Genomic DNA, 12720 nt, shown 5'->3' with positions numbered 1-12720 from the left:
CCCCCCCCCTCCGTCGGCTTGTTTCACATGTCGTCTAGCAACACCTTAGAAACGAAACGTCATTAGTGCTTCCATGACATCCGTGAATAGGCGATTTTTGAGAAATCGAATAGCACGTAGGCGAAATACACTCATTTGCATACCAATTTGGTTTTGACAGGAGATTCACCTGAAACCCAGCTGAATCTGTCGTCTGTGATGTTTCCAGGCAACTGAATGTGCTGCACCAGGCCGCATCATGTCGGTACGATATTCGAGATATCGCGATACATGTACAGTCGTAATATACCCTAAAAGAGAGATTCAGCTGGGTTCCAGGTGAGTCTTCCGCAGAACCGAGGTGGCTCGTAAATGAGTGCATTTCATGTAAGGTGGGTTTATGTGGAACATAAGGTTAACGGAAAATTGGGAACTACGCATACCTGGTAAGCCGCAAGAAGGGCCAAACCGGTCACGGGCTGTCGAAGAGGTTTCAGCAACCTTATGAGTAGTGTGTTACGTCTATATATCGCACGTTATTTAATTCCGTCTGAATCCGTCTGATATCTGCCTTCCGATTCACTTTGTTATAAGCAGTGGGACACAGGGAGTGTAGCGGATTGAAAGTAGTATATGTATCTGTTAACTCCCACGTCACCGAGTCATCTTTTACTATTGAGCCCGAAATAGCTCAGTGGTGAATGAGCGAACTAACTGACCAAAAGGTCCGTGGTTCGGCATTTTGGATGCTTCTGTCCAGACTTGGGCAACCTGACAGTATCTAAGCCCTCATGCTTTCTTCGGGTGGCATGCGTCATGGTTGAACTGCTTGGACGTCTATGCCTGTCCTTCACCCAGGAGGCACAACTTTATGGGACAAAACTCAGTGAACATTTGGGCCCAGTTTCACGCGCGAGTTATTTGGCCAGTAGGCCGTCGTATGTTGTTTTGGATGTCATGGCAACTCTAAAACTAAAGCCATCCCTAAGAGCATTTTGAGAATTCTTTGAACGACCAGTTGTCTGTTCTTCCAAACCAACACACTGCTAGTAGTGTGAAGAGCTCGGGAAAAGTTTAGGTTTCGTCCTGTGATTTAAGTCAGTCTATGCTGAAAAACCGAAAAGCACTGTACAGCTGTTTCATCTTTATTGGAAGTGATCACCAGTGCGAGGCTCGAACCCGCAACCTCCTGAAGACTTCGTCGTTCGGCCATAAGCGACCGCCGTTGGCGATTTCCACGACATTTTAGCGTAGACCGGCTTCACTTACAGTGGCTTGCTGTGCCATAGATGCAGAAAGCTCATCTTCCACGGCCCAGACGTTTACTAAAAAGGCATTTCAAGTCGTGAAATGCACCAATGCGAAACACTGACGGTAGTTATGGCCGTTAAACGTGGCCAAGATGTAGCACTTCCAAGAAGCTGACCAAGTCTCATGACAAATGTTTTTATGTTGACTTTCTTCACATCGAAATTGTTCGGCCAGATCAAATGTTGTTCTTTAAATAGCTGCCCATATCTGTTTCTTCACTTAGAATGCGCGCTTACTCAATGATAAGACTGAGTTTACTTCGTGAATTTTTTGAGTGCCAAAACAGTTTCCGCACCGCATAGTAGCCAAATGCCGTTGGATTCTAATCACCTCTGCTATCAATAACGGTCTGAATCGGACCAAGCGTGGTCGGTTCTGAGTTATCCTGTCTATGATATTGAAGACGTACTCTCTGTCAATGACATGACTTTGTTTCTGCCGAATGTGACGCAATCCCGCTTTGGTCCGGTTTCTTTCAAGCCTCACACACGGACACGAGATAGCGTTCCTGTAGGCGAACATGCAGAAGTCGATAGAACATGCAGGATAGGTCTGGATTTGTTGTTTTTGAGTTTCAGGATGTGAGCGCCTTTGTGTGACCTAACTTTTTGACTTGATAGATTATATAGATGCTATTCAACTTTGAGGAAACTTTTCAGTACTTCCACACATTCAGTCCGAAAAATCGGTATTTGAGATCCCCTAAGCAACTGGACAAACGAGACTGACATCATTCATCCATTTAGCAACTGCAGAGCATTTTCTAAGTGGTCCTCACGATAAAGTCGACAAGAATGATCTTTTCTGAGTATGGTACCTACTCACACACCAATACTGTGGATTTATAATGTGGTAATCCACGCAGAAGGAGACCGCCTGCCTCTCTTCAGCTCTTGGCTCCCCTTAGAGGTGATCTCACACCAGGCCGAGGCGAATTTTGAACGAATTAGGACACTTTTTCGATGCACACGTCTTCTCATTAAAGAATTCTCTTCCTGAACATTTCATCTGTGACATCACAGGAGGGGACGACTCCGAAACCGCAAAAGGCTCCCGGTGAGTAATTCAATTCCACCTGTGTTGCACTTTTCGATACCTGCTTATCTAACGTCGCTTAACAAGCTGGGGTGTAGTTCTAATGTTTGGTTTGAAACCTTGTTAGGTATGTTAAGAGCTGAGCAATTTACTGGTCATTTTGACGCAAGTAGACTTGAAATTTCGGCAAGCAGGCTGACACCTTCTTTGCTTTAATTCAACTTGCTGGCATGTAGGCTATTTATTAAACGGTATTGTACCGTTAGTATATGTTATATCTGCTGATTGGTCAATCTGTGGTACCTGCTGCTGACCCGCTCCAGTGCCTAGTGTCGGAGAGAAAGGACTCACAGAAGGGAACACAACAGCTGTATTCCGAACAAGCGAGTGAGTGCGGGAGCAAAAGTTACAAAGGCCCCACGCTATTTAAAGGCGACTTTCTAACATTGATCCAGGCTGTCTAATAGGCGTTAGTGAACACCTGTCACATGATCGTGCCTCTGCGAAATACCTGAACGCCGATCACATTCGGTCGTGCTTGATGAACACTTAGCAGCTTTTGCTAAGTTGATTGAGTGATTGACTGGCCTGGATGCTTTCCGGCTTTCCAGTAGAGTTTTTGGTGGAGCAGTAGGTTTCGGGCGTTCTGATGTTGCTTTCAAGAATCTGACCTTCCTGATAGTGTATTAGGACTAGTGACTTTAGTAGACTTCAGTTTGAATGAAACTCTTCACGTTTGCTAATCGCACAAGCACGTTGATCAGTGTAGACATCACCCATTAGGCAAGCGAAGAATGCTACTCAGGGAACTAAGCGGGAAATGAACACGAAGACCGTTCCATTTATGCCTATTACTAGGCAGTTTTTCAATCATTCTACTTTGACAAATGATCACTGGATCTAGGGACCCAATATTTTGAGAACCATATATTGGACAAGTCAGAAAATCAGTTTTCATTAGTATCTGAGCATGCATTCGTATAGCCTGTTTCTGTGACCTAACTCGTGTACCCATGATCCACACACATTCCTCTGGTGATTTCGTTGAGTCTTCACTGATTGATGCTTGTATCAGAGTACACATTAGGAATCAATCCCTAAAACGCTTGATGAGACCTTGAGTAATTTCCCATTGTAGCAATTAAGGAGAACGCCATTCCTGTGACGGCTAAAGTAAGTCCTTTCCCTCTGTTCTCACACACTGCACCTCTCAGGCCTTACTTATCAAAACTGTCACGTGTCATGTAACTCTAATCGATTGCCAGCTGGTTGTAGGCATGACACCTACCGATTTTCCGGTTTGTATATAATGAACAACTTAGGCGTTAGCTGTATGTGAACCGTTTAGGTATAAGCAACACCACACTGAAAGTCACTATATGCTGTTTGGAGAACTTTGACAGAAACGCGCGCATTCGACAAATAACCGTGGCTTCGAGACAGCAGATGGCTGATAGTTTCTAAAGACATCACGCAAGACAGGAAGCTGTACAATTTTTCAATGAACCAGCCAGGGACGCCACCTACGGAGACTCGAATCAAGGTCTCACCTTCGCCCCCTTCTGCATCTTTCAACCTGAATTGGTTTCCATCTAACTTGTCCAGTGGCCCGGCGGCCTATCAGTTCATTCCTGATCATCTACTTTCAGAATATGCGGTCACATTCCAACCAAATGGATGACTAACCAAATGGAGAACAACCCGAGCTAACCTGTCCTCATATACATCCTCCGGCTTGTATGCTCAGGATGGAAAGGTGTCAAAGTGAAGCCGTTTATCTTCAGAGAGAAAAAGGATTCTGACGTTTTCGGATTATCTCTCTTTTCTTGAGGATTGTGTCAAACCTGGCGGGCGAACTGCTTTCGTTGTCGAAGAATTGTCGATCACATTTTCAATTTGCGTCAGACGTTTGAAATCAAGATCCGGCAGTCGGGAAATTTATGTTCCTAGACACGGGGGTTGTTTGTGATTCATTTTCCCCGGAGGGCTGTCGGATCAAGGTACTCGGAGTGTAGACTGTCTCGCGCGGATGAAAAGTATAACTCAGCAGTGATGCGAATCTCCATTTGACGTTCTGATGTCACAATCAACACTCTGTGATGGCGAACATAGATCCCCCGCTACAAAGTGGTCTTGGAATGTTTGTCGGGAGAGTGTTGCCCAGTTGGTGCTTCAAAGTGCAACGCCGTACTGCAATACCGAACAGCGAGACCTTGACTAGCTACGTGACATGCAACATTTCCCTTAGTGCGACTCGCGGATGGCTTATCGTTTGGAATAACCTTTCCGTGCTCTGTTGTTTGTGCTCGTATCCGTCAGAGTCACACTTTTTAGGGATTCTATGAGACCCGTCTTCCTCTGGAGTCCTGACCAACGTTAAAGGCATCGTCTGACGCATATCAGACTTGCTGAGTGACTGTCACAATACAATCTCTGATCCAATCAAAAACGCCCGATTTCTTATTATCGATTAGTTGTCCGAAACCTGAGTAATCTGTATGAAACTAACTGACAAGAACGGCAAATGTTGATAGCCTGGCTGAGGACAGATGAGCACTCTGATCGGTGTCTAGAAGGCTTTCGGCATTGCATCGTGTCGGTGATGCTGTGCCTAAGCAAGCATTCGGAGAAGGCTTCCGGTATCGCATCATATCGGTGATGCTGTGCCTAAGCAAGCATTCGCTTCTTATTGCCGGCTACTTCCAACTATTTATTCCTTTGCCCGTCTTTATTCTCTCTCCCTTGGTTTGCTCTCCTAATTCTCTTATCTCACCGTCAGTGCGATCCACCTCTGAATTAAAGCCGGGGACGTTAATAGTCGTTAGCGAAATACACTCATTTGCAAACAGATATGGTTTTGCGACTTACCTGGAACCCAGCTGAATCTCGCGTTTATGATGTACCAAATGAAGCATGAGGCGACCTGGTGCAGCGCATTCAGTTGCCTGGAAAACAAACGAAAGATTCAGCTGGGTTACAGGTGAGTCTCTCGCAAAACCAAATTTATTCGCTAATTTCATGCAATTTGTTTTTAAGTGGACCATAAGGTTGGCAGAAACTCGGGGTCTGCGCCTACTTGATGAGCCCCGAGAAGGGCAAAACCGGTCGTGGGCTATCGAAGGATTTTCAGCAACCTTATGAGTAGTGCATTACGCGTATTCATAGTCGTTGTTTTGGTCGCTGTGCAGATCAATCTTATTGTGAATATTTCTTGGGCAACCGAGCTGACATCATCTGTGCTTGACGGGTTGGCAGTTCCCCTTGTGCTTATGTATGTCTTGTTCGCACGAAACTCAAAGCACGGGTACTAAAACCAAAAGAAATTCTGATGGTTTTTAGACCAAAGGATACATTGAGCAGGTTGATTTCAAGACCGAAGGGCACAATCAACCAGAACACCTGAAAAACCATTTTGGTTAATTATCGAGTTACCTGCACCAACCGCCGCGAATACCACTTAAGATAAACAGGATGGAAGCCACCTAGACGGATGGAAGAACAGACAGCAGCACAACATGATCTGGTCTCCTCGATTTTAACACATGAGAACCAAGAACGACACGAATTCGCCCTAGAAATCGTGGGGGTATCGAACCCCAGAAACACGACACCAAAGGGGTTCCTAGGAGCATGGTACTCGATACGAACTCACGTAATCGATATACAGAAGTTAGGAAATCCCTGGGTGGACATTGGCTACTTGACTTAGAGGTCAGCTGATCGATGCCATGGCGATCACGTGCCCTATTCCAAAACTCTATGAACGCAGACAAGGTTGGTGAAGTTTGACCTACAGCGGTTTGCTAATCGCTAAAAAACCTCGGCCTCTGAATCAGGGCACTGTGCCTTGATCGTATCTTGACTGTTGTCAAGTTGTGGCCGAACCAAATGCAATTCGTAAATATCACTCGATCACACACACCCACACTCAACTGTTATACACTGGACATTTCTTGTTACCTATTGTAGGTCGTGATCAGTGGAGAACCAAAGAAAACTACCAGTCGTGGTGAGTTCCGATCCATTCCTCTGACTTTTTTCAGCAGGGCTAGGCTTTCACAACAACTGCTAGCTAAGTCGTGAAGAAACTGACTACCATTCAATAGCTTGTCCACTGCTAATCATCAGCTGTCTTCTGACGCAACGTAAAGCATCCATCGCCTATTTGCATTCGGCGACGCGTAGACGTTTTATGGCAGGCATCTACCTTTTCACCCTATGTTGAACGGTAGACCTGCCTCCGACTCAAGTCAGTCATCCACAACGGTAAGGTGGTAAAGTGAGTGTCAGTTACCCAATGGGGTCAGGTGGGTGGAAACAATCTGATGGGCTGAGCTTTGGTCAACGCCAAAGTTGTTCTGCGATGACGATGAAATGGAGGGTGCGTATCCTGTGTTGAGAACGATCGTACGACCAGGTGGAATACACTCATTCACAAATAAGACTGTTGTTGATCTCCCGTTCATGATATTCTTTGAGGGGGGCGAGATGGCTCAAGTGGTTAGAGCACGAATTTACTGACCGGAAGGTCCGTGGTTCGAACCCGAACTCTACCTCTCGACTTCCCTTGTCTAGGTTTGGGCAACCTGGCAGTATCCCAGCCCTTGTGATTCCTTCGGGTGGCATCGCAGTTAGGAAGGGTGCTACAGCTGAACGATATTCTTTGAATGAATGTGCTGCACAGACACTGTCTTATATCTCACCTGACCAGACACCCGAGATAAGGTAGGATGTTACCGTCGAAGTATGATCTTCAGTTAGAACATATGGATGATGAAAACTGGTGAACGATGGTCACTTGATGAGTCACAAGAAGGGTGAAGTCAGAAGTTGGCTCTCGAGGAACTTTCAGCAGCCTCTCCGTATAGAACCAAATGACTTGTTGTGACGACTCACAACTCGAGATTCCCCGGATATGTGTTTGGAGATGAAACAGTTTTCTTGTTGTGACTAGAAATGAACCAACAACTGAACGAGAATTATTACGGCAAGCCCCTTTGGCATGTCCTTATTCAACTCCGCTGTTTAAATAAGGCACATGGAAATAAGAAGAGAGATAGTTGATACAACTGACTAAATTTCATGTTCGAACCTCTGTTTTATTCGATGATTCTCATAGCAGGCTTGAGGATACAAATTTTGTAAGGGGCTTTTACCTGTCTGGGTGTGCAAAATGCGCTGTATTGTGCATATCAGTGTGGTCACTTGCGAGCAAGATTCTTCAGTGTTGTGTCTTGCTGAACTGCTGTGCAACTCTATATCGGTCCCTTAGCTTCCTGCTCCGCTCAAAACGCACGGTAGCTCCAGACATCTCTTTTTGGTCACAAAGGAAGTTTATTGCAACTGTATGTATAAGGTGATCACAGAATGCTCCACAAGGTCGTACTAGACTCCCCGTGAGGGGGCGAGAAGCGTCACGGATTCACGGACTGAAACAGAGGATCGAGGCTATTGCCCAAGTTTCCCGGGTCGCTTTTGTTCTTGTCGGTCAGTGGCTGTCGAGCTAAAGATGCACGATCCAGATTGGCTGGCATTCTGACCAATCAGGGCATGCCTTCGTCCGGTCAGTAGCCCGCACGTGACACATACGTCTAATTGATCGGATGTCCATTCATTAGGGATGGCAGCCCTCCGGACATTGAGAAGCGACGTTTTTTTAAGAAACACTACAAATAAGGTGGCCGAAAACTCTTCGACAGCTCACAACCGGTTTCGCCCTTCTTGGGGCTTATCAGGTTGGTATTCATTTCAGGTTGCCTTTAAGGAGAAAACAAAATAACTCTCGTACAAACTGAAACATGACGCATCCTCTTGCGCAGCACATTCTGTTGGAGAATATTAGAAACGAGCGGTCCAAATGGGATGAAGCTGAGCTTTTTTCAGATTCGAAGAATACTTCACTCCCTCTTTAACAACTGCCTTTTAGTAGGCTTATCTTGGTTAGAAATGTGAGATGTTCACTAACCTTTCGTAACGAAACGTGATGTTTCTCAGTTGTGTTCTAACGCGACCGAAATCAGCTGTATATTTAGCGACCAAACTGGGAGGGAGTACTCTGTCACTGTATGGCATTTGCGCTTTTCTACATTTCCAAGTTTATGAAACGGAAATATCCAGCGTAAACAGATATCTGCTGAATTGTAGTCACCGTACAAAGTCTATCAAGATATCTAGCAAACAAAGATTCAAGCGATGGGGGTAGTCATTCAGCTGCCAGTTGTGTTCTAACGCGACCGAAATCAGGTGCAAACTGGGAGGGAGCACTCTGTCAATGCATGGCATTTACGCTTTTCTACATGTCTCAGTTTATGAAACGGAAATATCCAGTTTAAACAAATATATGCTGAATTGTAGCTACCGTTCAGTTTGCTTTACAAAGTCTATCAAGATATCTGGCAAACAAAGAGTCAAGCGATGCGCCTCGGAGTCAAGCGATGCTTGTCTGTTGAGAATACAGTTTGCTTTCCTCATTTACGTTTGCCTAATGCACTTGACTTTGGTGCGGCTTACCTGATTGGATATCATGATGGAGTGCCGAACGAGATTGCATGTACTGAGTATGTACTGATTCCGCTGTTTCGTTTGGAGGATGGATCATGTCAAAGCGATCCAGTCAACCAAATCGATATCTGTTCATCACTCGTCTAGGTTTACCCTGCTTCTTTTGGCGGACGTTTCCAGATGATTACTATCCCGTTGTTTTCTTCCGATGTTTCGACACATTGAATCCGGAAGACCGATGAAAAACAGGACATTCGTGAGGTAGCCTGAGAAGTCTTTGGTTTGCGGAAATATCAGAGATCTCTGTGAAACATGAGGGAATAAACCACGGTAGCACCGTGCGATGGATGAACTCTTCAGTAACTGAATAATTCTAGTGATATAGGAAGTTTTAAACCACAGTTTGGCAGGTTGCCTGTTCCTGTTTGGTAGAACTTCTGACCTTGAAACGGAAGGCCTGACGGTAAACGTAATTTTGGGCTTTAAATGCCACCACGCAGCTGATGCACACAGAGGATTATACAGCTTGTCTCTTCAACTATTGATTTCTATCTGATGTGACACTTTACTTCAGTTAACACTAGACGCGTATCTTTCAATTTGATCGTTCTTTTCCATCACAAGGTTTGTTAAAACAGTCGCGTCAGTGAGGTTCAAATTGTATGACATCTCACAAAACTCTCATTGCAGAAATGTCGGAAAACTCTGGTCCTAGCCAGATGAAAGTGAGTAATTCTCAGTTTGGCAAAATAGCCTGAACTGATGATGAACTTCTTTCACGACCTACCTCTGCATTGTATCACTTTATCACTAGCTGCCTATTAGGCGCTATCTGTCAGGTCTGTCACGAGCCCAGTCACATTGATTGATTAGTTAGTTAGTGCGGGCTGGCTGGCTGGCTTGGCAACAAATGTCAGGCCTGACGAGCAGGTGTAATTCTTTATGACGGGATCGTTCCGACCAGAAATTTCATAAATTCTGCAAGAACTCTGACACATGTGATTTAGAATTCTATCCGAAATGGAGAGAAATACCTACCACAGTCTAGCTGGAATTTATCAAGGAAACAGTCGTACTTTCGTGAGAAAACATCCAGACTATTTTTTAAAAAGATCCACCCAACCTTTCGTTTCTGCACACCTCGAACATCTCAAACTTTGAGTGAGGTGTGCTGATTTGATCCGCTTGAACGAAAGATTTTTCAAAAGGATAAGAATATAAGAGGTGAAGTTAACGGCTTCAACGATTGTCCTTTCTAATCTGAATAGAACGTTGCTTTTGAATCGATTGTGGAAAAGATAGAATATAAAGCCTGGGTACTTTTCAGTGCTACGTCAGTCCTACATCAGTGTAGAGCCGATATTTCAAAGAACATGTACTCATTCCTTCATGATCACCCATAACTTTTCAACGACACACTATCAATTTTGTTCATTCTGAACGTACCACAAAACACCTATCAAAGTGATCTATCGAACACTCCAGACAATCTACTCCACGATTAGGAATCGACCAAGGTTGTGAGTACTGATCATCTTCTTAGTTCAGCATCAAGCATTTTTGTACCTAGTGAGGGTTGCAACTCGCCCACTCGTCGGTCATAATCATCATCATCATCATCATCGTCATTATCATCATTATCATCATCATCATCATTCTCACCATCATCATCATCATCATCATCTTACCACTCACCTTATCATCATTATCCTAATCATTGGATACATCATCACCAGTATAGTCTTCATCCTGCTGCTTGTAAGCATCACCTATGCACGCATTCACAACGCCATAATCAGAAATATCGTCATCACATCGTTATCCTCATCCTCATCGTCATCACAGTTGTCAACATTGCCATCAATCTTATCATTTCCCTGATGGGCCTCATCACCACTAACAACACTATCATAAACTTTTCAGAGTTTACACTATTTCCGTCTGCATTTTCGGTCTTGTAATGTCGGTTATCACCGTGGTCATATCATCAGTACCACCAGGTTCCTCATCAACACTACTAGCTTCAGTAGTAGCGCATTATTGTTCACTCCTAATGCTCCGCTGTTGTCAGACCATTGCATGATAAGTGAATATGTTGATGGCTTTGTACATTCTGGATCCGCTTCTTGTCACACGTACTGCTTTTCGTGAACACCGAGCCTCGTCTTGTCAGCAAAACACCTATCTGCGTTGACGAACATCCTACATATTGCCCAATTCCCCGCCGTCTCTTTCCCAAGTCACACCGCCACCAGTGTCACCAACGTTTTTTGAATAGTCTCATGGCTTTCGTTCTCGTGCCACCTCATAAAAGAATCAGGAGGGGTTCATCCGGTCTCTCGAGCACCTAGTACAATTTTTTCTCGCTTGAAATGGCACAGTGGCAGTGAATAACCGACATCCATCTGTCTATTTTAATAGGCATCTAACCCCGATCTTCAGTGTACCACCGTCCGAAGCCCTCTTCAGGATAAAGCTCCTTCATCACCCAGAAGGATGATCAGTGTCGGTGAGTTTTGCACCGTTTCCTGAAAATTTTTTTAATGCCTATACTGCGAGCTCTTTCATCGAATAAACGCACAACTAGCACAGCGAAGAAGCACCTTAGGGCTACTTATCCTCAACAGTAGTGCGCATCTAACGAAACCTGGAGGGTTTCGAACCCGTGATTTCTCCACCACTGGTTGAAAACTCAACCGTTTTACCACGAGTGGCTCTGATCAGTAGTGTGTGATTAGCTCTCACCTAGAATAGGCTCACTGACTCTTCAATAAGCGGAATTCACATCTCGTGGTCAGTTATCGACTAGTTCCTCGAGTGAGTACTCCTCACAAGGAAGTTTCACACACCCAGTGAAAGTATCCTTTCTCTGAGCTGTTGCGATACTAATCGAATGAGACACTCAGAATGATAGAATACCTTATACTGGATAAACGGTGTTTAAGAAATGACGATAAAGTTTAAACTAGCCTAGAATATCACCACAATCATACGTTGGATTTCACGGACACGACAGGAGGTACAACCGAAGGACAGGTTCGGCTCCCATTCGTGTCACTCTGGTTTAACCACTCGTTCTTCTGTCCTGGCGCAATCATTCTGACAAGTCCATACCAACGGGAGGAAGCAGTGGACTCGAGTTTCGTTCATCCTTGGCCGTACCGAGGTTTGACCTCCGGACATCTGACATTCGAGGCATGCATTCAGGAACTACTCTGCCAGATGACACTGGACACATCTGAACAGGCGAACACGTTCACCGTTGAGTGATTTGAACGAAGACCCAGTAGGTGTCTTGGTTGTATTGATCCACTGACCCACTTGTCAGGTCTTCCGCGGACGTGATGTCACATGTGTGGAGTTCAAATCTCAGCATGGCCAAGCATTCCTGGTTGGTGAGTTCCCACACGAAGGAATCTCGACTCCAGTGCTTCCGCCCCGTTGTTGTGGTCTGACCAAAATAATGGTGCCAGAGCGGGAGAATGGCTTTTCACATGTAATATAGGAGAACTGGAGTTCTGAGTACATAGCGTAGATCTTGATACGAATAAAGACCACTGGTCATACATTACTCATCACGTTTGTTGTCTTTCTGGGAAGCCCCCTACCGTTACAGCTGCAGAATGGCACAAATTTGTAGTCCTACAAACTGTGTGTTTGGTAGAGTGACAAAAGTCTCCAGCTGGCTTTTTCACTATTCAGACGTGATGAGAGTTTATACATCACATGGGTGTAAGTGATCAAATGGTCTTGCGAACAAGTCACGCAACTTTTGCGGATGACGTCAAATTAGAGAACAAACGGGTGAGCAGGAATTTGACAAGTGGTTCGAGCATTCCAAGCGTCCGTGGTCATTCTTCAAAGGTTGGAAGAAGGGATAAACAAACTCTCATC

General features: G+C 44.9%; 1 protein-coding gene across 1 annotated transcript in view; it reads left to right on the top strand.

Moving 5' to 3' along the window:
* The window catches only part of T265_04447 (hypothetical protein), a gene marked incomplete at both ends in the record, with an annotated part of 40974 nt that overhangs the window by 2068 nt on the left and 26186 nt on the right, over window positions 1-12720 (top strand). The window contains 5 exons of the mRNA XM_009169196.1: window positions 2313-2346; window positions 3464-3498; window positions 6295-6334; window positions 9517-9551; window positions 11248-11335. Coding sequence (XP_009167460.1) covers window positions 2313-2346; window positions 3464-3498; window positions 6295-6334; window positions 9517-9551; window positions 11248-11335 — 232 coding nt within the window. The remainder of the gene's footprint in view (window positions 1-2312; window positions 2347-3463; window positions 3499-6294; window positions 6335-9516; window positions 9552-11247; window positions 11336-12720) is intronic.

This window comes from Opisthorchis viverrini (assembly GCF_000715545.1).
Source record: "Opisthorchis viverrini unplaced genomic scaffold opera_v5_76, whole genome shotgun sequence".
Lineage (NCBI taxonomy): Eukaryota > Metazoa > Platyhelminthes > Trematoda > Opisthorchiida > Opisthorchiidae > Opisthorchis > Opisthorchis viverrini.
This window is presented reverse-complemented; position numbering and strand designations above follow the sequence as displayed.